The 26786-nt window shown below is 40.6% G+C and overlaps 1 protein-coding gene across 2 annotated transcripts in view; it reads right to left on the bottom strand.

The window, feature by feature from the left end:
* The window catches only part of PDGFC (platelet derived growth factor C), a 224861-nt gene that overhangs the window by 99614 nt on the left and 98461 nt on the right, over positions 1-26786 (bottom strand). For both annotated transcript variants that reach the window (XM_030564841.1, XM_030564840.1), the window contains one exon: positions 6807-7002. In XM_030564841.1, the coding sequence (XP_030420701.1) occupies positions 6807-7002 (196 nt within the window). The remainder of the gene's footprint in view (positions 1-6806; positions 7003-26786) is intronic.

Genomic DNA, 26786 nt, shown 5'->3' with positions numbered 1-26786 from the left:
GCAGATCAAGGGACATGATCATTCTCCTCTATTCGACATTGGTGAGGCCTCATCTGGAGTACTGTGCTCAGTTTTGGGCCCCGCACTACAAGATGGATATGGAAAAATCAGAAAGAGTCCAGCGGAGGGCAAAAAAAATGATTAGGGGGCTGGAGCACAAGACTTATGAGGAGAGGCTGAGGGAACTGGGATTGTTTAGTCTGCAGAAGAGAAGAATGAGGGGGGATTTGATAGCTGCTTTCAACTAGCTGAAGGGGGGAGTTCCAAAGAGGATGGATCTAGACTGTTCTCAGTGGTATCAGATGACAGAACAAGGAGCAATGGTCTCAAGTTGCAGTGATGGAGGTTTAGGTTGGATATTAGGAAAAACTTTTTCTCTAGGAGGGTGCTGAAGCACTGGAATGGGTTACCTAAGGAGGTGGTGGAATCTCCTTCCTTAGAAGTTTTTAAGGTCAGGCTTGACAAAGTCCTGGCTGGGATGATTTAGTTGGGGATTGGTCCTGCTTTGAGCAGAGGGTTGGACTAGATGACCTCCTGAGGTCCCTTCCAACTCTGATATTCTATGATTCATTAATTTCACAGATTCTAGCAATTTTGAAACCCACACTAGTCAAGAGGGGTTTGTGGCTGCAGTAAGGCATGGTGGTATTTTGGGGAGGGAGATAAATGGAAACGGCGGTAGAGGTGGAAAGAGGATTTGAGGGGGCTCAGGTAAAAGGCTGAGGGATAGGGACTGGGGGAGTGGAAGATAGAAAGGCAGGAAGTGTTGAGGAATGTGACAGGAAAAGAAGAAAGTTGTGGGGTTAGAGGTAGTGGGGCCTGTTGGCCCTGAATTCTCTCTTTCCATGTGTATGCTGGGATCTGGAGGAGCCCTACCCCTCCATAAAGGTCTGAGCTTCTCTCCCTCCTCATTGTGTGTTCTGGAATCTGGGGAATCTTGTTTCTCTTGGAGTGTGTGAGCCCTTCTCTCCGCCACTCCAGATGAGCTTGGATCTGGAGTGGAGGGGATAAATGTAACAGAAATGTAAACACCTGAAATCCAAAAATGAATAGTTAAGATATACATACCCCTGTGGGATGGCAGGAGCTGGCAAGAATGTGTGAGGACATGGGCCCGATTTGGAGGAGGGGCAGACTGGGTGGAGCAGGGGCTTCACTGGGGAAGCCTGGCTAAAGCATAGGCGAGAAGACCAGCTGGGTCAGTAGTGGGAGTGAGGGGCCCAACTCAGTGTGCATCTTGGGCTACCTAACCAAGGTAATGTGCAACCCTCCAGTAAGCTGCTGCCTGTTATATGTGTACGCAACAGCATAGGGCTGGAGGCACCAAGGAGCAACTTCTTACATATGGCTTAATAGGATTAGAAGGAGAGAAGAAAGCTATATTTTGCAGGGAATGGTGAAGGAGGGGGTGGAGAAGAAGAGACATACACCAGTCTTTTCTCACGTGCTTAAAATTATTATAATAACTACGTAATAAAACTATCAGTGTTTCATGATGTAGACCACGGATAAATTTCTCTTTCATGCTCTGTTAGCAGTTGCACATTGCAAACATTTCAAAGCTTGACCAATGTATCCAATTCACTATAGCAAATATAGAAGAGCAGGGAGGAGCACTGAGGAATCACATAGCAACTGTAGCCTAGTGGAAAGACAGATGAACTGGGATTATTCTTAGGCTCTGTTACTGGCTTGCTGGCTGACATTGGGCAAGTCACTTCTCTTCTCTGTGCCTCACTCTCCCATCTATAAAATTGGTGATAATAATGTCAGGTTCTTTGAGATCTACTGATGAAAAGCACTATATAAAAGCTTAGTTTTAGATTACTGTCTCACCACAGTAGTATATCAACTGCAAACCTAGGTGACATCTAAACTTCCTAAATGACCACCAGCTCCTACTAACAAGCATTGCTCTTTGTTTAAAAAACTAGAAAATGAAATGGCAAAAAAACTGTGCTAATGCAGAGTTAAAGTTGCTCAGTGACAGCTTGTCCCCTTCCAGAACATTTGAGTCCAGCAAAACTCAAACTGCTGAAAAGTAGGAAATACAGAGTTAAGGTAACCATCCACACAACCTTAACTCTTCCTTCTTTAAGCAATGCCCCAGTATGCCCATAATACACCCACTCTCATTCTGCCTTTTCACTGTAATGGACAAGTGCTTTTAACTTGTCCTATGATCAAACACTTAGCCTACTCCCCCAACAGAATACCACATTTGTAAAATTTAACAATCACGTTGTACTCTTTTACAACCCCTGAACACTTGCATTCAGGGTACCACCTAAACCTATACTTTCCCCTACCTATCATTAAATCCACAGACTGCTCTCATATCTGACTTCACTACTGACAGTACCTATGGCAAAAAAATTCTTTATTGAAATGAGGCAGACTCAAATGTCAAGTTACACATGTATCTCTTACCTTTCATAATACACAAAGGGATAACACACTCAGACCCAGATCTCCTTAATACAATCAGAGCTCTTCCAAGCTGCTCCAGCTTACCATACCACCATGCAATAAGTGGTGTTACCTAGCAGCTCTGTGCTCTTGGGGAACCAGGGCGCAGTACCCAGCCTGTCTGACTCATGAAAGACCTCCCCCCCACCACCCCATGCCTCTGCTTTGAACCAAATCTACATCAGAAGAAAGACTTACGAAAAGCAATTAAAAGGCAGTGGGAGACACACCTAAACCTATGGGATAAGGATAAGTATTAAGGAAACTCCCCTAGCCTTATCTGCATCTCCATAAGCATACACAATGTAAAAAACAAAATAAATAGTATTTTTCAATTCACCTAATGCAAGTACTATAGCGCAATCTCTTTATCATAACCATTAAACTTACTTATGTAGAGTTATTTACAAAAAACAGAGCTTTGGAGCTGTGCTCCGGCTCTGCTCCAGCTCCAGGAAAAAACCTACAGCTCCACTGCTCCACGCTCCAGCTCTGGGCTTCACTCCAAAGCCCTGAAAAAAAAAAACCGCATTCAGAAAAAAAACTTTAGAGCCTACAAGTCCATTCAGTTGTACTTCAGCCAATCGCTCAGACAAACAAGTTTGGTTACAATTTGCAGGAGATAATACTGCCCGCTTCTTGTTTACATTGTAACCTGAAAGTGAGAACAGGCATTCTGGTGGCACTGTTGTAGCCAGCGTTGCAAGATATTTATGTGCCAGATGTGCTAAAGATGCATATGTCATGCTTCATGCTTCAACCACCGTTACAGAGGACATGCATCCATGCTGATGATGGGTTCTGCTCAATAATGATTCAAAGCAGAGTGGACTGATGCATATTCATTTTCATCATCTGAACTAGATGCCAACAGCAGAAAGCTGATTTTCCTTTTCGGTGGTTTGTGTTCTGGTTTCGCATCTGAGTGTTGCTCTTTTAAGACTTCTGAAAGCATGCTCCCTCTCAGATTTTGGACAATACTTCAGATTCTTAAACCTTAGGTTGACTGTTGTGGCTATTTCTAGAAATCTCACAGGGGTACCTTCTTTGGGTTTTGTCAAATCTGCTGTGAAAGTGCTCTTAAAATGAACATGTGATGGGTCATCAGCCAAGACAGCTATAACATGAAATATATGGCAGAATGAAGGTAAAACAGAACAGGAGACATACAATTCTCCCCCACGGAGTTCAGTTACAAATTTAAAAATACATTTTTTTTAATGAGCATCATCAATATGGAAGCATGACCTCTGGAATGGTGGCCGAAGCATGAAGGGGCATACGAATGTTTAGCATATCTGGCACGTAAATACCTTGTAATACTGGCTACAAAACTGCCATCTGAACGCCTTTTCTCACTTTCAGGTGACATTGTAAATATGAAGCAGCCAGCAGTACTCCTATAAATATAAACCAACTTATTTGTCTTAGTGATTGGCTGAAGTAGAACTGAGTGGACTAGCAGGCTCTAAAGTTTTACATCGTTTTGTTTTTGAGTGCCAGTATGTAACAAAAAAAAATGTATATTTGTAAGTTACACTTTCACAATAAAGAGATTGCACTACAGTACTTGTACAACATGAATTGAAAAATACTATTTGTTTTATCATTTTTACAGGACAAATATTTGTAATAAAAATAATAATATAACGTGAGCACTATACACTTCGTATTCATGGTTGTAATAGAAATCAATATATTTGAAAATGTAGAAAAACATCCACAAATATTTAATAAAGTTCAATTGGTAATCTATTGTTTAACAGTGAGATTAATCACAATTAATTTTTTTTAGTTAATCACATGAGTTAACTGTGATTAATCAACATCCCTAGCATGCACAAATTTGAGCATGCAATGATTGTAAGTATTTTTGTAAATGCATCTTTTGCTTTGGGATTTTTTAAATTTCACCACTAATATCTGTTTGCATTCAATAACTGTTTACTCAGAATAAGTGTACTCCCAGAAAAATATTGCTTAGTAGCTGGCAAGTTAAATAATTAAAAGAACATTTCAACTTCTTGTACTTTTTCTTTGTAAGTGGACAAATGAAGCACCTTATTTGGATTTTCTTTCACTTGTCACTTCACTCTGCCATATGCAAATAAAAGAAAAAGCAAGCTAAATTTTCACTTAGAAATATGGATATATAAAATATTGTGCAAAGGGAGTGCACACATTTCAGCAAACATATGCTGTACAGTACATAGTATGTCTGATAAGGCTGCAATAAGAGGAAAGAATTACTCCCTTCAGAGGTGTACATTTGTATATTAGTTATGGAAAGGAGAAAAAACAAGCAAAGAAAACAAAATTAAGATGAGTGCAAAAATATCCTCATTTACAATTTAAATTTTGTAACAAAATACTGGTAAAGAAAACAAATAAAATAACTCATAAAATCAAGAGAGATTAAAAGAAAGCATCAAATTAAATGAGTACACAGGGTAAACAGATCACAGTAAGAAGGAGCCATTTGATAAATATCTGTCTATGAACACGTAAATGCAACGACATATTCAATATTTTGCTCAGGTGAAATAACCCAGTTGAAGTATCATTATCCATATATGCCTTTTTGCTGTTGTTTTGCCACCATAACCCACTGCACTGCAATCTTGTCTATCTCACGAATTAGGAGCTTGGTCTACCTGGCGATTAAAAACACACCAAGCTGAGGTGTAAATCTACAGTGCACTTTAGCCTGCTGCACACTAACTGGCTGTGTGGACCCTGCTTCCACACACTAAAATTTCCACAGTTCACTTCAATGAACCTACAGCCAAAGTGTATTATAGAACTTTTAGTGTGTGGTACCAGGGTCCACATGGTGACTGACTGGCTTAGCGCACTGTAGATTTACTACCCAACTTGCTGTGTACTAAGTCTCTCTGTGAACAAGCCTTCATCAGCATCAGGCTGCTAAACATACTCAGTAAGACATTGTTCCTGTAGAAAGCTGTGTTGGTGATCCAGTAGATGAAATAATTCTCATGGAATGATTATGAAACCAGTGCCATGACTTGGCTTGTTTAGCCTAACCAAAAGAAGGCTGACGGGAGATATGATTTCTCTTTATAAATACATCAGGGATAAATACCAGGGAAGGAGAGGAGTTATTTAAATTAAATACCAATTTGGACATAAGTACAAATGGATATAAACTGGCCATCAACAATTTAAGGCTTGAAATTAGACGAATGTTTCTAACCATCAGAAGAATGAAGTTCTGGAACAGCCTTCCAAGGGGAGCAGTGGGGGCAAAAACTTAACTGGTTTCAACATGGCTTGATACATTTATGGAGGAGATGATATGATGGGACTGCCTACAATGGCATGTGGCCCATCAATGACTGCCAGTAGCAAAAATCCCCAATGGCTAGAGACAGGACACTAGATGGGTAGGGTTCTGAGTTACTACAGAGAATTCTTTACCCAGATATCTGCCTGGTGGGTCTTGCCCACATGCTCATGGTCTAACTGATCACCATATTTGGGGTTGGAAAAGAATTTCCACACAAATCAGATTTGCAGAGACATGAGGGCTTTTCATCTTCCTCTACAGCATGGAGCAAGGGTCACTTGCACATTTAAACCAGCATAAACGGTGAATTCTCTATAATGTCTTTAAACCATGTTTTAAGGACTTCAATAACTCAGCCAGAGTGGATGGGTGAGGTTCTGTGGCCTGCAATGTGCAGGAGGTCAGACTAGATGATCATGATGGTCCCTTCTTCTGACCTTAAAGTCTCTGAGCCTATGTCAAGGGGCACTGTATCTTCACATGCCATTTTTCATATAGAAATGAGATCCTGACCATTTGTGAATATTAGAAGATTATATGGTGCTTTTATTAGAATAAGGGTGTTACATTCTAATGCCTTGATCAGAATTCCATCTGAGGTAATATGCCTACGCAAATTTCCTCTGCAGAGCCAACTGGAGATACTTTCTTCTTTACTTCCTGCACTAAACTGTGTAGTGTTGCACTGCACTGCTAAACAGAAGCTGTATTCCTCCCAGATACGACTATATATATTTTTTGTTTGTGGTTAGGGATGTCATTCTGGATTTTCAAAGGTGCCTGTTTGCTTTTGAGATTCTAAGAGTTTGAACCTTTTAAGGTCAACATAATTCTATGGCTTATATGTTAAATGAGGGGGGGGGAAGCTTTTTACTGTAAGTGTAGATACTTTTCTGACATCAATCTGAAGACAACATATTACTAAGGTACATTTTATTACTGTGCAAGTGCTGTGTTTTGGTAAACTTGATAGTGCCAACATAGCTGTCACCATCCCCTCTTCAAGTTGTATATCAACTAAATAACTTACTTGCATATGTCATCTTCTGGGTCCTCGAGCCCAAATCTTTCATCAAAAGTAAGCTGTATCCATACATTCTCCTCCACTGCTACTAATCTCCATACCAGTACAGTGTTGCGTGGGTAAGCATGTGGGAACTTGGGACTGTGAATACTTCCATTAGTAGACACAGTAATAATCTTCTCATGCTGGGGATCTTGTACTCCTATAATAGAGAGATATACACAAAGCCAGATATAGTTAAGTCTTTATTATTTTTCTGCAGAAGTTTGTTTCCTGCACAATCAAAAGCTTTTTTTGTTGGTGGTGGTGGTGGCTGGGTTTTTTATTTTTTGGGGGGGGGGTGCAGTTGGCAAGGATTGCTGAGTCTAGGAAGATTTACATAAAAACAACATAGCAGACTGCGGAAGAAAATACGTATTTCTTTTTTGGTTTCTAAGTAAAATGCTCAGACCCAGATCCTCAGGTGTGGTTGAGGAGAGCACAGTGAAACTCAGGAGCGGGACATCTGCAGTGGGTGCTCCCCTTATCCTAGGCAAGCTGTGTGCCAGAACAGTACCCTAGCAAAAATTAAAGCAGCCACAAAGACTATTTAAACTGTTCAGGTTGCAATGGCCCCTATAGGCCATTACAACAACAAGAAGTCACTGAAGTTTAGGAAAGCCCTAGGTATGCCTACAACAGAAAAAAGGATGATGTTGGAGCAGTGATACTGACTCCACCCCAACAGAGGTTATCCCTAAACTGGTGGTTTCCTCCTACGGCTGACTAAGCTGGCTTTAGGACTGCCCAAACACAGGGAAGACTCTGGGTCATAGTTTTAGAAAGTTTCTAAATGTGTGAAGCAAGGCATTTATGGATGCATTTAGAGCAACACATTACCCTTAAATGATGGCGAACCCTCCTCGTAGAGGGTCATTGCCTCAAACTCTCAACAGGTGTCAGCCTATCATAAAGCTCTGGAAACTCAAATGCTTGGCTTATCATAGGACAACATTCGAACCATGAAATGAATAAGCCACAAACTATCTCTGCCCTTTAAAGCATACAGCAACAGGACCCTACTGCAAAGACTACCTACTTCAAGTTAGGAACTAACTACTATAAGGAAACATAGGAAGAAAAAAAATATTTAACTGGAGAGTGGTGATGTACACACACACACTAGGCAAATCTTATTCCTAAGGATCTGAAATTCACATAAATTCATATTCAATAGTTAGGCATTAGTTTGTAACAAATTAGTAACTGCAAACAGATGCTGACAAAACTGGATAGATTTTTAATTTTATGGGATACGAGACCTGTAGCCCCAAAAACAGAGTCCTGTAGCCCCCAAAACAGAGTCCTCAGATAAAGAAGAAATTTCATTAACTATAGTAGTAGGATTTCCATCCTCTGTGAACTAGCCACTGATTAGAGGATGACAAAAATCATACACATAAGCAAGTACGACATCCCACCCAGTAGAGGTGAGTGGTGCACATACCGATCATTATAGTAACTAAATTTTTCTTGTAGTTTTATACTGTGCTACACTGTTTTATGAAAATTATTTATTAATTTTGTTTCCAGAGGAATGGTCTCTTACAATTCACTATTTATCCTATTATATTTTATTTTTATTTAAAAATGCTAATACATATTTCAATTATGTGTTTCATAGTAAAATGTTTATCCTTTGGTTTATAGTGAAGAAAATTACAATGTAATTGTAATCCTTCTTTTAGATCCACAGCTAAATTTTGGCAGCTAGAATTAATGTATTTCAGAGAGAAGAGAGTACAGTAAAAACATTACAATTTCAGAGGAATTAATCTGCAATTAAATATAATTTAAAGTCTGAAGGACTAAAGCCTTTTATTTGTGGTACAAGAATAGTAAATTCTCTTTCAAGTTGAATTGCTACTCACATAAAACTGATAAAGAAAACTGCGGTTTTACTGAACATCCACACACAATTTGCAGATGACTGTCAGTCTTGTGTACAACTAAAATAGCACAGCCTATAATAATAAAAAAGAAACAAATGCAATGAGGAATGTCCTAATTTAGACTCTTTTCTGCTTTTATGTTGGCTGAGTCACAGAGCATTTCTTCAATAAGGTATAAACTGAGATTTCCACACTAAATACTGAAGCCAACAGTAATAAAGATGACATTACCAGAGATTATATGAGAGTGCTATTTTCAAAGTATGTAATGGCCTACTCTTTTGCCTATATCTCAACCTTGCTACTGTGGCCTTGCTACTGTGGCATTCATGTCACTATATCAAGCACCACACTTTTTGATATTATATTTAGAGATTAATTTTCCTTTAAAATGTGCACAAAACTGCCATTAATACTAAGTTTTACAGTACACATGTATATCCTGAGAAACCTAAGGTGCCTCTCCCTTCTTTTCTATACTCAAGATTATCCTCTAAAGAATGCTGCAGGTTAGGAGCGAAAAGTATTGGCTCATCAAAAGATTACAGCAAATTCACCAAAAAGGGGCAGAAGAAAAACTATGGGGTAATTTAGTCAATGAAGTTTCAGCACCTCCATTTCCTTGAACTCATAATCTGTTTACAATGTAAAAATATATTTGCTTTAGCATACAGCCTTGTTCTATGAACACATCAGCTTCTCTTGTGCAGTGCTTGTTCCGTTTTAAATATTTGCTCTTGCATGGTAGAATTTCTTCTCTTTCAAGAGTAATATTTTATGTGACTACAAAGGCAAGTAAACTGCTGTCACTGGAGAATAAAGCTTGCTATTTGTCTTTAGATATGGTGTTGTATTCCTTCTCATTCACTGTACAGAAATGCATGCCAACCAGAATCTGAAAAAATAGTCTCTTCTAGCAAGACTAATTGGCTGTTCATGCAGATTCATTTCTGAAACCTCTTTTGAACAAAGTGGGTGTGAAGAACAATGTCACAGGAATATAGCTAAGGATACTTAGCACCTTTCACATTGGATTTGAGCCAAAAGTAGTAAAGTTGCTTCACAGGGAGGAGATGATATATCCTAGTTATTTTAGGGATAAATCAATCAAAATCAGAATTTAAAAGGGAGTGATCCAATTTAGCTGAGTTCATGGTTACCATCTGCATAACTTCCAAGTTATTTACATTAATTCTCTATTATGCTCCATCTGCTTTTCAATTAAAAAAATAAGAGCAGCTTTGGACAATGTGGGCAGTAAGTTTCAATGAACCTCTTCTAAAAACCAGTTTAAGGAACAGCAGGCACTGAAGCAGCTGAGGCATCCTACTGTTTTAGTCAGAGGGAAATAACAGACAAGGTGGCTGACAACACATGTTCATTTGCGTGTGTGGGAGTGGAAAAATGGAAAACACATTGGTGGTTTCAGAATGGGATGGACATAGCTGTAGATCAGTGGGGAAAGAAATTTGGTAGGATCAAAGAATACTGTGCAGAGAAAAACTGAGATAACTAAGCCTAAGGCGTCTGTGAATATGTGGTGATGTCATTTTCACTGGTTATTAGGCAATAACATTACAAACTTGCTGTTTGTTACAGGATGTTCCATTCTGAGAAATAGGCTAGCAACAGTTTCCTTTAATGTGACACCAGATACTACTCACCTAATTTAAATATTTATCAAGGTAGAATGTCCACCACAGAAAATAACAGGATTCCAAACATTCTGAAAGCACTATACTATACTGACCCCTTAACTGAATAGGTAAAATGGACATGAATAATCACACCAGGAACCAGATAAGCCATTGGGTCTGTAAACTAAAGCTCAAACCACTAATTGGACAAGCACAATCCTATCCATTTCAAGATACAGTAAGTCTCTTCCCCCAATGGGGCATTAGGTTTCAAAACTGCAGACCTGAAGAAGAGCTCTATGTAAGCCTAAAAGCTTGTCTCTTTCTCCAACAGAAGTTGGTCCAATAAAACAGGGTTTCTCAAACAGGGGTCGTTGCTTGTGTAGGGAAAGCCCCTGGCGGGCCGGGCCAGTGTGTTTACCTGCCCCGTCCACAGGTCTGGCCGATCGCGGCTTCCACTGGCCACGGATCACTCCTCCAGGCCAATGGGAGCTGCTGGAAGTGGCGCAAGCCGAGGGATGTACTGGCCACCACTTCCGCGATCAACTGGACCTGCGGATGGGGCAGGTAAACACACCGGCCCGGCCCGCCAGGGGCTTTCCCTACACAAGTGGCGACCCCTGTTTGAGAAACCCTGTTTTAAATTAAGTGCCATGATTCCTCTATAAGGTAAAAATTAAGTAAATCAAAATCAGATGTGGGGACAGAGAGAGCAGGGTAAGAGGAAAGAACGAAAGGGAGGAGCTTGTACTTTGGGAGTGCCACTGTGAGGGCACATTCATTTAAGAGATTGTTAAAATTGATCTAGAAAATTCTTTACTGCACTGCCCACAAGGTACACTTCCTGTAGATAAAACAAGCTGAGAGTAAAGCTGAGAGTAAAGTAAAGCTAACCATGCCTTACCTTTAACATTGACAATTATTTAAGTGTTAATCCTTTATGAATTTCAAATACTCTCATTTGGGCTATGTAAAAGAGACTTTTAGACATCCAGGGGACAGGAATAGCATCATTCTGTATACGTTCAGCACTGCCTGGAAAATAATGCCAAGCTAAAATGTACAGGAATCTCTCATTCTTTCATTGTATAGAGTGCGACAGAATAAAAACAACTCTGGATTAATAGGTGATATATCTTCAATAGAATTAATGGTACAAGAGATAATTCTTATCAATGTGAGTTCTGTCTCTTAAAACTTAAAAACAAAACAAACAATAAGCTGCCTGTTTAGGCAAACACTTCTGGTCAGGAATAAGAAATAGTAAAAATGAACTAATTTAGCATGCCAAAAGGATTACTTCCAACACCATTCACCTGGAGGGAGGAGGGTTGCAAGCTGCAGCTGTTCATTGCCAAGATTTTTATTTGAAATTTTCATTAAAATTTTCTTTTTTTTAAACTATTTTGACCGACTACACAACTCTTCAAAATTTTGAAAAGAGAAACAAAGGATTTTTTATCTAATTTATTTCCTCCTTTTTGGTCTACTGTAATGTGAATCTATTTTCAAAAGGAAAATCTAGAGAAAAAAGTAATAGGTTTACCCCTATGCAATTGTTAAAAACAGATAATGACTAAGACATACAGTAAATATTTCTTAAGACATGAGAAGCCTGTGTGAGAAGACATCTAGATAAATACCTTTTGGGGAGTTGGGCGTGATGCCTGGTTTTATACTAAACAGATTAATGCCTTCAAGGTCAAACTGACCACAGATTAACTAGAGGGGTGATAAAAGATGAGAAATGGAAGACAAAAAAATGGGTCTTTGACAGGCTGGATGGGAAGGAAGAAAAGGAGAAAGGACTGAGCAAACTTTTCTCTTTCCCTCCTCATTAAGTAGCTTGACTCTACTTGGTGTACTCCCACCCTCCCCGCTTTGATTGGTAGTTTAAAAATAGTGAGCCCAATGTTACACTGCTACCACCATGCTTCCTTTGTTGTCTCTGAATGGCAAGCAGGGCTGGAAATACAACACTCTTAGTTACCCAGACACCACTTCTACTTGTCTAGGGTTGCCAACCCTCCAGGATTGTCCTGGAGTCTCCAGGAATTAAAGATTAATCTTTAATTAAAGATCATGTCATGTGATGAAACCTCAAGGAATATGTTCAACCAAAATTGGCAACCCTATACTTGTACCAGGTCTCTGGACAGTAGGATTCTCCTAAGAGGAAGGAGTCCTGTGCCTCAAAGGAAGCATCCTCTCTTCCATGCCCATATTAGACTGTTTCGGTCCCCATCACCCAATTTGGGGTACAATCTGGTCAATTTTGTTGTCATCTGAAGCTGAACCCTTCAAACAAAGCATCTTCAGTGCCAGAGACTGAGGAACTATAGAGACTGGAAAATTATTAACAGGCAACATTTAAATTAACCTCAGCAGAAATCAAAAGGCTTTATCATCTCACATATTACAGCCAGAAGACTGAAAGCAAATATATGATTTGACTTCTTCATCAAAATCAATATTTTTAATATGGGGATGACATGACAAACTTTTTGGCCAGGTAAAATAGTTAAGAATGTGAACATCACGGAGGAGAATCCTGAACATTCAGACTGAAATCCAAAGGTGCAGCAGCACAGATGGAGAGGAAGGATTCTGTGCAATGGGAGGGCAAACTCAAGAATTGGTCACAAATTCAGCCTGGCCCTTTTTAAGCTCAAACTCTGCTACTGAGCCAGCCTCTTTGTATGTGTAATCTAAATTGACAATATACCTTCTGAATTCAGATACTATATATACAGATATTCAGATACTATATATACTGTACACATCTTGTGACTGTTTGTACAGGTGGTCAAATAAGTGGAAGTGTATATAACTGTGGGAACACCTGATGCACTTCAAAATTAAACTTCTTTGGGATTTTTCACATAGTGGAATGCAGGTCACTGAAAGCAGTGTCAGGAGTCACAAGAACGTACCTTATCTCATCCCATGTTTCATTTACTGCAAAGCAAATCTGACCTGCTTCCTGGAGTGGGTAAGTTTTATGTCCCAACACAATGCTGGATAGGAATTAACTTTACACAGGTATGCAATTTCAGCTAGTCTAAATTAAAACTGTTCCGGAGTGCTCTTCAGTGGCTTCTTTCTGAATTATTTGAAATGCTTTTTTAAATGAGTGGGGTTTTCCTTTGACATTTCCCATCCAAGTACTGACCAAGCAAAATGTCATTAGAGCTACTTTACAGTAGATAGTTACCTTAGATATCTGGTATGGTTGCATGGATTTTCTGAGTTAGACAGTTACGAGTCTGATGCATGCTTGCTTTCTGGGTTTTGTGTTAGCCTATACTCTTTTATAAAACTGCATATGTGAAATCTACAGATGACCCTCCAATTATTTTCATCCTGAGAAATGTATCTAAAAGTCTGACAACCACAAGAATATGGTAAACTGACTTCTTAATTAAAAATCTTAATTAAATTAAATTGATGAAAAGGTTATAAATACTAATATATACACAGGCATAGCTACAACCTATAAAACTTGAAGGTTATGCAACAGTTCAATCTGTATGTATTTAGAGAAGGACATAGCATATCTTGTTTATATTAAATATACAGGGAAAAAACCCACTTAGAAGCACACTTAGAAAGCTGTCTATCCATTTAATTCCTGCAGGTCCATCCAGATGTTTTCAGGGTTTCTTCTTTAAGTGATCATGCGAATGCATTTATGGTTATATCCTCTATTGCTCCCTCTAGTAGCCTATTCCAGTTCCACACAATGCTTAACCTCTGGATAAAGGTATTTCTCCTGAACGTATTACCTTAATGAGGTTCAGAAATAAAACCCTGAAATTTGACTTTTTTGACAAACTGAAAGTGCTTTATCAATTTATTCTTTTCCAAAACAAATGATTCAAGAATTTTTCCCTAGACTAAAAGAATGTTAGAAGCTCAGCACTCACAACCTTACATTACAGTTCACATGTGATGAATAAAAATATTCGGTAAAGAAAGACATTCTAGCTGTCAATGGAGCTAGAACAAGAAAATAAAATAAAAATAAATGAGGTACCTGCTTCTCAGATAAACCAAGCCTGTCAGTTGTCAAGTTACAGTAAGTGGGTTGAGGGGAAACTTCCAGAGAGTTGGATAGAGTTTATACATGACTGGAAAGAGATTAGGCTTTTTTATTTATCCTCCATTTCTTCTTTACCTCCTCTGGCTCTTCCTCTGTTCCTCATCTTACTCTTTTATTGTAGCTGGGTGGGAGCATTGCATACCCGCTTACTGCCAACTGGCTCTTCTCTCTCAGTCAATCCAGGAAGAACCTCCCACTCTGCTTAAAAACATATTGCCAGAACAAGGAGCAGAGTATACCAATCAGAGGTGTGCTCATGTGTTAAGCACTGCAAGGTACAAGAGCCTGAAGGGTTCTGGGCTCTCAGCTCTGGCCACGTGTTTTAGAAATAAGGGTGGAAAAGGAGCAGAACAGCTGAGCAGCTCCAAAATGCCTGAGTGGGGCAAATGGGATTTAATAGGAGACTAGAGGAGATTGCCAGGGGTGAACTGTGTCAAAAGCTTGTGCATTGAAGACACAACATTGTCGATCACAGCCAAGGAGTGCAAGTGCAACTCAGGAGGGGATGTTGAAACATTGCCTTTAGGCCATTTTTGCACTCCCCTGAACCTGGTGCCAATGTGGACTGAGTCAGTCCTCAAGCATAAACACAGCAGTAAGAATGCTCCTCAAAATTACACCATCTACCAACGACCTCAAAGGATTGTTGCTGCAACTGATGATTGCCAGAGCTCAGGAAAGCTCTGGCCATGCCCCTGTGTTCCCAGCATAGGAGGAGCAATGGAATGGCCCAGGAATAACTAAACAGCACACAAGGATCCCACTATGTTGGGGTGATCCTCCAAAGCTGTACAGCTGCTTTATCTAACAGTAGGGTGCAAAGCAGCCCAAATGCAAAGGAAATCCTGAACCGACATTTATCCTGAATGTTGAAGCAGCCATAGCAGTAGGAAGTGATAAGAACATTGAGGAGCCATAATAATTAGTTAGTGAAAGTTCCTATTCCTAAATTAAACAAAATAAGGCAATGGTCAGTTAAAAATGTACTAAGAGTAATAGAACCACTAAAAATTAACTAAATTTCTAACAATGGCATAACTAAAATATCAGAGAAGATGACTACAAACTGGGATATCTGTGATTCAAAAATATAATTTACAGGTAAACAACACTCTTATTTTGGTTGTCTCCAATACACTGGGATCTATCTAGCAGTCCCTTATAAGAACCAGGGCTGAGGTGAAGTAGAACTCTGGTTTAGAGCCTTGGACTTTGGTAGGAAACTGAGAAGGGAATATTAACGTTTAAAATCATTAATGTTTTCACAAACTGACCATTGGAGGTTTGAAATACAGACTGAAATAATATCTCCCTGGGGTGAGAGGACAAAATACCTGTGGATTCCATGCTGCATGGTGCAGGCAGAGGGAATACTACCTCTGTGGCATGTTCCTTCTGGATTCTACAGAACCCCTTCTGTGGGACTGGAATCTGCACCTCTAGCAGGTCATCATGTCATCATCAATTCCATGCGAAATCCACATCAAGTTAATGACAGAGGGTGCAAGTTAGGTGCACAAGTCCCAATGAAAATCAATGGAATTTGAGCACTTAAGTGCTTTTGAAAATCCCACCTGGAGTCAGGAATAACTTTTGTACCCACTCCCTCCATGCTGTAGAATTGCTCTGGAGAGAGGTTCTGGGGGATGTGGCAGATGGGGGGAAGCACTCAGCAGCCTGGCTCCTTAAGGAGCCACACTCTCAGGGACCCAGAGGGGACTAGGGAGAGATAGGAGTGAGTGTAAAAGCACAGGACGTCTGGCATCCACTCTGTGATGCACAGAGATCTAAAAGATGCATGCGTTTTGGTAGCTGGACCCAGATAGAGACAAGAAAATCACCTTCCCAAGAGAATGATCAAGCAAAAACCCCAGCAGCAGAACCCAGTGATGTTCCTAGTCTGCTATGTGGATGCATCCTACGCTGGAGACATGGGTCATAATCATTACTAGATACACTGATAACTTTCCTTTGATTCTAAGTTGTATAAAGAAACAGAACAAGCACGAAGTTTATAATCCTTGTATGTTCTGCCAGACCACAGTCTAGCACTCTGGATACTTCTCAAAGGAGAGGAGGGAAATTAAGCACGGAGTTTTCATAACATGCATGTTAAGAATTTTTGCAATAAAAGTAAACTCTAAGATTTGATTTCAGACCAAATTCTTTTGGAAAGTCATCTTGATCTGGAATGTTTCAACATTTCTTCCATTAGATAGGTATTTCACTTTAGCCAAGTTTAGGGATTTCTTTTGACAGATGTCAGATGAGGTACAGTACTTGTGGCAATACCAGAATAAGTGGATGTGTTGCTATTGGTTTAATATCGGGTAAAATCCTAGCCCCAATGCAGTGGATAGCAAAACTCCCATTGATTTCAATGGGGTCAGAAATTCACTCAGATTTTATTAAACTCAAATATTTATAGGAGGAGGATTTTGTAATAAAACTGGTACACCATCAACCTTAGGTTTTTTTCAACCAACAATCCTGTAATCAGCATGATGGGAAATATTTAACAGCTTGAAAATATGTTCACCATATGAACATATAAAGAGTTTTACAATAATATAATCAAAAGGTCAATCTGTTTAGTAATACCCTTTTTTCCTTACTGATGAAAAACAGCTCTTTTTAGTCACAACAGCTCTATGGCACTTCCAACTCTTTTCCTTTAATTGATTCTTAAAGACAGATTTGTCAAAGAGGCTTTTGGAAACAGCATATATGAATTCTGAATTAGTGAATACATGAATAAGTACCATCCTCCAAAGAGCAGTACTAACAGAAACAAATTTTTTACAATGCTAATAATGCAAATATTGAGTTAAAAACCATAGCTATATTATCTCATCACCCAGCAGCACATTGTAGAGGTCCTAAAGTCAGGGCCGGCGCTACCATTTAGGCGACCTAGAAAATGGCCTAGGGCGCCAGAATTTTTGGGGGGCGCTATTTTGCCAGGAGGGGCGGCACACGGGTTCGGTGGACTTACCGCAGTCATGCTGGTGGACGGTCCACTGCTGGAAAGGCTCTGGTGGAGCTGCTGCAGTCATTTCACCGGAGCCTTTAGACCAGCGGACCGCCCTCCGGCATCACTGTGGCAGCTCCACCGGAGCCTTTCCAACAGTGGACCGTCCGCCTGCATTACTGCGGTAGGTCCACCGGGGCCGCGAGGGGCGATGAAATGGCCGTCCACCTCGGGCATCAGAAACTCTGGCGCCGCTCCTGCCTAAAGTATCATATACAACTATGTTAATTACCGTATATACTCATTCATAAGCCAAATTTTTTTTAGTTAAAAAAATAGAGGGGGAGAGGTGGGACACAGCCCTTCCCCTCAACGAAGGAGCAAGGAGAGGCAGCACAACCAGCAGAGCCAGAAAGGAAGAGGCTTCTGGCCATGGTGCTCTCCTCGCAGCCTCTGAAGCAGCTGCAGCTCCGGGGCTGGCGGGCTGCAGCCGTGCCACTTGGCCCCACCCCCTAGAGCAGGCTGTGGCCGCACTGCCTGGACTGCAGGAGCATGCTGCAGCTGTGCTGCCTGGCCCAGCCTGCTGGAATATGCTGTGGCTGCGCCGCCTGGTCTGGCCTGCCAGAGCAGGCTGTGGCTATGCTGCCCAGCCTGCTGGAGCGACCCCAGCCAGGCCAGAGACATCCTTCCCTAGCCCTCTCAGATAACGTGGGAACAGATGGGATGGGGAGAGTGTGGGGGTCCCAGGCTAGGGGTGGGGTCATGTGGGGGGTAGCCACAGGGCTTACTCCTCTGACCCTCAGCTTCTCCCCCCTCAAAAAATTTACCCACCAGTTGCTGTCCCGGCCTGTCAGGGTAAGCAGCTGGTGTGCCAGGACACTTTGTTTACTTAGGTTTACCTCTGTGCCTGCAGACATTTGAGGTAAACAAACCATCTCGGCCCACCAGCGGCTTATCCTGATGGCCCGGGAGCCAAAGTTTGCTGACCCCTAAATTATAGGGTCAGTTAATGAACGTGCTATAAAAAAAAATTTCAATTTTTCCTTACCCATCTTGGGGGGATCGGCTTATAAACGAACCGGCTTATGATCGAGTATATACAGTAATTATTTTGCTATTTTAAAAGTATACTCACAATTTTTGGGTGCATGAACAATAAATATATTTATAACATTTTACCAAAAGTAAGTCATTAATTGGTCCTTGCCCAATCAGCCAATCAAAATTAAGAAAGCTCTCCCTTAGTTATAAGCCAACACATCCTCAAAAGCTTATAGGAACAGACCTTTGGAGTGTGCCCTTAAAGTCAGCAGAAGTGAGCTGTATCAAATCAAGGGGGACACGTGAAAAAATTCTAGTCAAGAGCCCTTACTCTGAGTGATCCCTTCCACTAAAACTATGGGACTCTTAGTTTGACAGATTGACTTGATCTCCCTTGCTGAGGTATCACAAGAGAAAAGGAGTGGTTTTTCAGGTAAGGAGCTCTCAAACTGTATAGAATTTTATTGGTCAAAAATCGTATCTTGAATCACACTGGAAATGGATTTGAGATTATTACAAGTCAAAGGGCAAATGTGATATGTGTTCTCAGAGAGAGGCACTCCACAAAGTTAATGGGCAGTCACATTTTGTGCTAGCTAAAGTTTCCGAATTGTTTCTAAGGGGGGTAGCCTACAAGATAGAACACATTGCAATAACCTGATCTCAGCGTGACAAAGGTGTGGATAATTATAGCATGGTCCACATCCAAAACTATGGGCTACAGTCTTCTGGCCAAATGCATATGGAATAAAGCATCAAGAAGTAGTTGTGGTTCTACAGATATTAGTAGGCTGTGAACCTGTCTTATAAAAAGTGGGCATACACTCCCTGTCAAATAAGCAAAAAATTCCCACCCCCCAGATTTTGATGTCAGTTCCTCCATTCAAAGAGTACTTCCTCAGTCTAATTTGGACTGAGTCTCACCTAACTAGTGCTTGTCGGTGCACCTGTCTCACTATTAGATATTGACTAAATTGTTCAACTGCATCAGCTAGGCTGAATGAGGAAGAGATATAAAAGGTGAGTGCCATCCACACACTGAAAGCACCATAATGAATACTTCCTTGCTAAACTTCCTATTGGCCCAATATACCAGTGGAACAAAGGCAAGACAGAATGGAAACCTGTAGATTCCTGAATGAGAGGTGAAATTACCCAGCAGCGTTCTCTGCGATGTTTCAGAAAGAAAAAGCCCTCTACTCCTCCACAAATCTGCAGATGGGTGATCAGTGGTATCAAGGGCAGCAGACAGATATAGAGCAATCAGCATGGACACCTGACCCTCATTCATCATCAGCATGACAGATCATCAACAGTATTTTCCCTAATTATGTATCTCCTTACATCATTTTTTTCCCTTTTACGATGCTTGGAAACTGAAACCATTTAGAATTCATGTCCTATATAATTTTGTTGCAGCTTCTCATATCTTATTTTCAATAATGGTGAGAAAGGACCCAGTCCTTTAGACACTTAGCACACAGAGCTTGCATTAACTCAAAGTGGCTTGAATAAGTACACCATCATATGCATTGAAAACTAGTTAAGAGACTGTAAACAAAGGTTAACGATAAAAAGCAACATGTCTAGTTGCAGGATGTGGGAAATCACAGAGATCAGCAGGAGGTTCAGTTTTATTTAACATTTTTATTAATGAACTGTTACCAAGAGTAAACAGCATATTAATGAAACTCAAAGACAATACTAAACCAAGTAGAGTCATAAAAGTCAGAACAATGACACAAAGGAGTGATTAAAAATATGAGCAGATAACAGTAAAATGAGATTCGCCTTGTAAAAATGCAAATACCCATCAATTTTGGAGAAAAACAACATGAAGCACATATACTCACTAGGAGAGGACACTGGGAAAGTGCAAGCCTCCCAGCCCAAGGAAACACACTCAAACTTGCAGGGCTCCAGCTAACATGCTATTTTTAGCAGTGTGGACTTTGCAGCACCTGCAGAGGCTTGGTCTAGCCAGTCGAGCTCACACTCACCCTACCCACTGAGTCCAAGCTCAGGTGACTAGCCTGAGCATCCCACAGCGCTGCAAAGTCCACACAGCATACTAGCAGGAGTCCTGTTGGCATGAATCTATCTGCTTGGGCTGGGAGGTTCACTCTCAGTTGCAGTGTAGAAACAAGAGCAAACTGGATGAGTCTGACAACAAAAGAGAAATAAGTTTTCAAGAGGACATCGTGAATGGGATTTATTTCCCATCTTATGACTTCTTATAGATGAGCAAAAAATAAATAAAAATTGGAAAAAAAAAAGTGATGTAATTTTGTGGTTGTTTTTTCCCTCAAATATTTTGGTGAAAAAATTCATGTTTTAACTAACATCTTTCCACATGTTTCCTTTTTCTTGTTTTCAGAGTAATAAATATTTAAAAAAATAAATGTCAGCTTAAAATAAAATAAATGAAAAATGTTAACAACATTTAATGAAAAACATTTGTACAATCCCCCCAAAATCATGAAAAATGTATACGTGAATAATTGGCCTTTCAATTAAAAAATGTCCATTGTAAAATTACAACCACTCTATTATTATTTAACATTGTATTAGGACAGTGCTTAATGGCTACAATCAATATTGGAACCTATTGTGTTAGGTACTGCATCACACGCATCCACACACAGAGTCTTTGTCTTAAAAAAATTTCAGTCTAAATAGATAAAACAAACAAAGGAAGTATGATTAACCCCATTTTACAGATGGGGAGTTGAGGCAAGAGAGGATTACACGATATGTCTAAAGTTAGACAGGATGTCTTTGGCATAGCCAGGAATGGAATCTAGATCACATTAATCTCAATAACACCCTCCATCTCTTAGGAATCTCTTAGGACATTCTGATATCTCACAAATGCAGTTTGATTTCATCGTTCTTGAATATGCATGACCAGAACTGTACAAACTGTTCCGGATCAGATCTTACCAGTGTCTTGTATAATGGTATTAATACTCCCATACTGCTACTGGAAATAACCCATCTGATACATCCTAGAATTGCATTTGCTTTTTTTGCAGCCATAGTCTCATAGCCATCCCCTGCAATCAGCTAATACACCCAAGTCTTTGTCCTCTTCTATGTGTAAAATCTAGGGCTACACTAGCTATTCAAATGTTGTTCAAATGAACCCATCTCACCAGAGCTGACCTCTCCTTATTTATCTCCACAAATGTGTGCCATCTGGAAACTTTACCAGCAATGACTTTATACTTACTTTGTGATCGTTGAATAGCACTGGACCAAGAAAAGATCACAGCAGGACCTTCTAGAAACATCTCCTCTAGAAGATGTTTCTCTATTTACCATTACTTTTTGAGATATTCAATTAACCAGTTTTTAATCCACTGAATATGGGCTACATATTTTGTGATTTTAGGATTTTTTAAAATCAAAATGTCATGTGGAAGTAAGTCAAATGCCTTTCAAAAATACAAGTTTATGAAATCAAGGCCGGGTCAGAGGGAGCTTGGCTGCTGGTGGGTGCAGAGCATCTGCTAATTTTTCCCGTGGGTGCTCCAGCCATGAAGCACCCACAGAGTTGGTGTCTATGAATCTAAGTATAGACTGACCTCAGTTGACCGTCCAGATCACTTTGCATTCTCAGTCTTAAATCTCTAGGTAGTATGGGAGTATACTATACTAATGTTATACTAATATAAGCCATGCAAAGTGACCTACCATGGTAGGTGCTTTATAAATGCATGTATTTATCATTTTACGCATAAAATAATGTTACCAAAATAGTTCTTATGGGATGCTGATATTAATTGTCTGTAATTGGAGATGTGTGAAGCTCCCTGCAGGTGGGGCTGAAAATCAATCTGTTCCTTAACTACTAGAAAGCAAGTTTCAATGCTAAACATACAATAGGGGTTCAGGATTTCCTCCCACCACTTATGCATATGCAGCAAGGATCATTCAGAGAACCCTTATGAGACTACTGTATCGGAATAGAGAGAGAGCCTTCCTCCATCTGTCTCCTATTTATTCATCATTCCTGGCCAATGGCTGGGAATGGCGAACCGCGGTCACTGGTAATTGCGAGCGGCCGTATCTGCGGACACTCAGGTAAACAAAGCATCTTGCGGCCTGCCAGGGGCTTACCCTGAACAAGCCGTGAACCAAGTTTGGGAACCACTGGTCTAGATAATACTTTGTCCTGCCTCAGTGTAGGGGACTGGACAACATAACTATTGAGGTCCCTTCCAGTTGTACATTTCTGATTCTATGATTGTAAGTCAGCAAATATCAGACGTCTGTTCTTGATAACACCTGCCCAAATAGATCATTAAGTCAATATTCTCATCAGAATCACCTAAATTATTTAGTGGTTGCAGTGCCTTTTTCTGAAGTATTTCTTCTTTAATCATTCTATACAAAAGGATCCAAGTGAAATATTCCATAAGAGCCACCAGTCACATCCATTTTCAACTTAAGTTTTTGGAACTAGTCTGATTCATTTCTACAAGTTAGAACATGAGAATGAAGCAATATTTCTTTTTCCTCTCTAAGGGTATGTCTACACTATGGGATTATTCCAATTTTACATAAACCGGTTTTGTAAAACAGATTGTATAAAGTTGAGTGCATGCGGCCACACTAAGCACATTAATTCAGCGGTGTGCATCCATGGTCTGAGGCTAGTGTTGATTTCTGGAGCGTTGCACTGTGGGCAGCTATTCCGTAGCTATCCCATAGTTCCCACAGTCTCCACCGCCCCTTGGAATTCTGGGTTGAGATCCCAATGCCTGATGGGGTAAAAATCATTGTCGCGGGTGGTTCTGGGTAAATGTCATCAGTCATTCCTTCCTCCGGGAAAGCAACGGCAGACAATCATTTCGCACCCTTCTTCCCTGGATTGCCCTGGCAGACGCCATAGCACAGCAACCATGCAGCCCGTTGAGCTTTTTTTTACTGTCATCGTATGTGTACTGGATGCCGCTGACAGAGGCAATACTGCAGCGCTATACAGCAGCATTCATTTGCCTTTGCATGACAGCAGGGATGGTTATCAGTCATTCTGTACCGTCTGCTGCGCCATTTGAGATGACCGTTATCTGTCGTTCTGTACCGTCTGCTGCTGTCATGGGTGCCCCGGCAGAGGTCAGCCGGGGGCGCAAAGACAAAAATGGGAATTAATCCCTGAGTCAATCCCTCCTTTATGGTATCTAAAAATAGAGTCAGTCCTGCCTAGAATATGGGGGAAGTGTACTAGAGAACCAGTGTATCAGAGAACCAGAGAGCACAGCTGCTCCGTGTCAGATCCCGCAGAAATGATGAGCTGCATGCCATTCATGGGGGGTGCCCTGCAACAACCCCACCCGTTGCTTCCCTCCTCCCCCAACCTTCCTGGGCTACCGTGGCAGTGTCCCCCCCATTTGTGTGATGAAGTAATAAAGAATGCAGGAATAAGAAACACTGACTTGTTAGTGAGATAAAATGAAGGGGAGGCAGCCTCCAACTGCTATTAGTCCAGGCAGGACATTAAGCAGTGTGGGGGAGAGGAGCCCAGCATCCTGCTGCTATGATAGTCCAGGCAGTACAGAATCTTTTCTTTACACAGGAAAGGGAGGGGGCTGATGGAGCTCAGCCACCAGTTGCTATGATGAAGACCGTTACCAGCCGTTCTGTCCCATCTACTGGGAATGACTGGGAGTCATTCCTATTTTTACCCAAGCGCCCCCCCCCCCTCCAGCCTCACCTGAGGCCAGCCAGGAGCACTCAGCAGATAGCAAGCATATTGTACCGTCTGCCACCGGGGAGGGAAGAGGAGCGGATACTGCTCTTTACTGCTGCAGCATCGCGTCTACCAGCAGCATTCAGTAGACATAGGATGACATCGAAAAAAGTCAAGAAACAATTTTTTTCCCTTTTGTTTCACGGGGGGAGGAGGGGGTAAATTGACGAGCTATACCCTGAACCACCCCGGACAATGTGTTTGACCCTACAGGCATTGAGAGCTCAGCCAAGAATGCAAATACTTTTCGGAGACTACTGGGGACTGTGGGATAGCTGGAGTCCTCAGTACCCCCTCCCTCCCTCCATGAGCGTCCATTTGATTCTTTGGCTTTCCGTTACTCTTGTCACGCAGCACTGTGCTGCGGACTCTGTATCATAGCTTGGAGATTTTTTTCAAATGCTTTGGCATTTCGTCTTCTGTAACGGAGCTCTGATAGAACAGATTTGTCTCCCCATACAGTAATTAGATCCAGTATCTCCCGTACGATCCATGCTGGAACTCTTTTTGGATTTGGGACTGCATCGTCACCTGTGCTGATCAGAGCTCCACACTGAGCAAACAGGAAATGCAATTCAAAAGTTTGTGGGGCTTTTCCTGTCTACCTGGCCAGTGCATCCAAGTTCAGATTGCTTTTCAGAGCGGTCACAGTGGTGCACTGTGGGATACCACCCGGAGGCCAATACCGTCGATTTGCAGCCACACTAACCCTAATCCGATATGGTAATACCGATTTTAGCGCTACTCCTCTCATTTGGGAGGAGTACAGAAACCGATTTAAAGAGCCCTTTATATCAATATAAACCACCTCATTGTGTGGACGGGTACAGCGTTAAATCGGTTTAACACTGATAAAATCGGTTTAAATGTGTAGTGTAGATCAGGCCTTAGAGTTACTGTAAATAAGGACCAGATTCTGATTTCAGTGCAACACCACTAGTTTCAATGGTATTAATTCACGTTCTGTCACTGGGCAAGTAAATAGTCTACCTGTAAGGTGACAAGACCAGAGATAAGATATTTATGTCACTTAAAAGATATAACATGTAAATGTAGATGGCTAAAACAACTAGTGATAATCATCTGCTACATCTGTGTGTCCCTAGGGCTCAATCCTTCAAGATGTTGAGCACAGTTACCTGATGCAGCAAAGCCTTTAAGCACAGGCTTAACTTTAATTATGAATAATAATAAAACGATAAATAAAACAATAATGATAATCATAATACCACCTAGTTCGTATAGAAATCTTTTAACCAGTGACTCCACACAACTGAGGAAGAAGAAAATCTAGACTACTTAATCTAGCCTAATATGAATAATAAAGTTGAATACATTCAGTATTTCTGTCTTTTACCTAATGGCATTGTCATAAACAGATAGTTAAGGGTTAATGCCTCTTTCACCTGTAAAGGGTTAAAAAGTTCACCTAGCCTAGCTGACACCTGACCAGAGGAACAAGATGTTTCAAAAGGATGGAGGGAAGTTTTCCTTGGTTTAGAGTTTCAGTTTCAGCCGGAGTGAAAAAGATCAAGGAATCAGCCTCTTATCAGAGTAGTAAGTTTTAGAAAGGGATAAATAGGTTTATGTTTATTTTCTTTGTAACTTGTCTTGGTAGCACTAAGGGAATTATCAAAATTGGGTATTTTTTTGTGTAACTAAATTTGTGCCCAGGGGAACCTCCTCTGTGTTTTGAATCTGTTGTCTGTGAGAGTAGCTGGTATGGTAATCTCTCCCAGAGGGTTTTCTTTTACCTTTTTCTTAATACCTGATTGATTGTTCCTTGTTTTTAGATCCAAGGGGATTGGATCTGGACTCACCAGGAATTGATGGGGGAAAGCAGGGGGAAAGGTTAAATTCTCCTTGTGTTAAGATCCAAGGAGTTGGATCGGTGTTCACCAGGAACTTGGTGAAAAAGTCTCTCAAGGCTACCCAGAGAGGGGAAGGTTTTGGGAGGAAAGGGGGTGTTCCAGATGGAGGAATCTGGATGGTGGAAGCGATACCAGATCTAAGCTGGTAATTAAGCTTAGAAGTGTCCATGCAGGTCCCCACATCTGTACCCTGAAGTTCAGAGTTGGGAAGAAACCTTGACAGGAATTTCATTAAGCAGCATGTTTTCAAATGCTTTTAGAGAAAAGATGACGTTAATAATGTACACTAATCCAGTATCTTTAATACAATAGGATTGTGTCTTCCAGGGAGTCAAAGCTAGAAATAAATGTATCACATATTGCATCCTTGAATGCTTAACAAAACCAATAAAAGCCACTCTCATAACAGAAATATACATTCATGTGACAGTTCACCCATAAGATTTAGCAGTAGGTTAAAAGTGGCATATGAGAAATTCATTACAGTTTTTTTTACAAGTCAGTGTGTTTATTAACAGTTTTTTAAAAGTGGCACTTCAAATTCACTTGGAACTATTTCATTTGAATATTTAGACTAGCCACAGTAGTTTGATGACATAATCCACTGGAATCTCTCATCTGCCATTGCTTTCTTTTATTTCATTTACATTTCAGATGGAAATGTGGATCCAATCTGGA

This window comes from Gopherus evgoodei, chromosome 5 (genome assembly GCF_007399415.2).
Source record: "Gopherus evgoodei ecotype Sinaloan lineage chromosome 5, rGopEvg1_v1.p, whole genome shotgun sequence".
Lineage (NCBI taxonomy): Eukaryota > Metazoa > Chordata > Testudines > Testudinidae > Gopherus > Gopherus evgoodei.
Note: the sequence above shows the minus strand (reverse complement) of the source record. Positions and strands in the feature narration are given on the sequence as shown.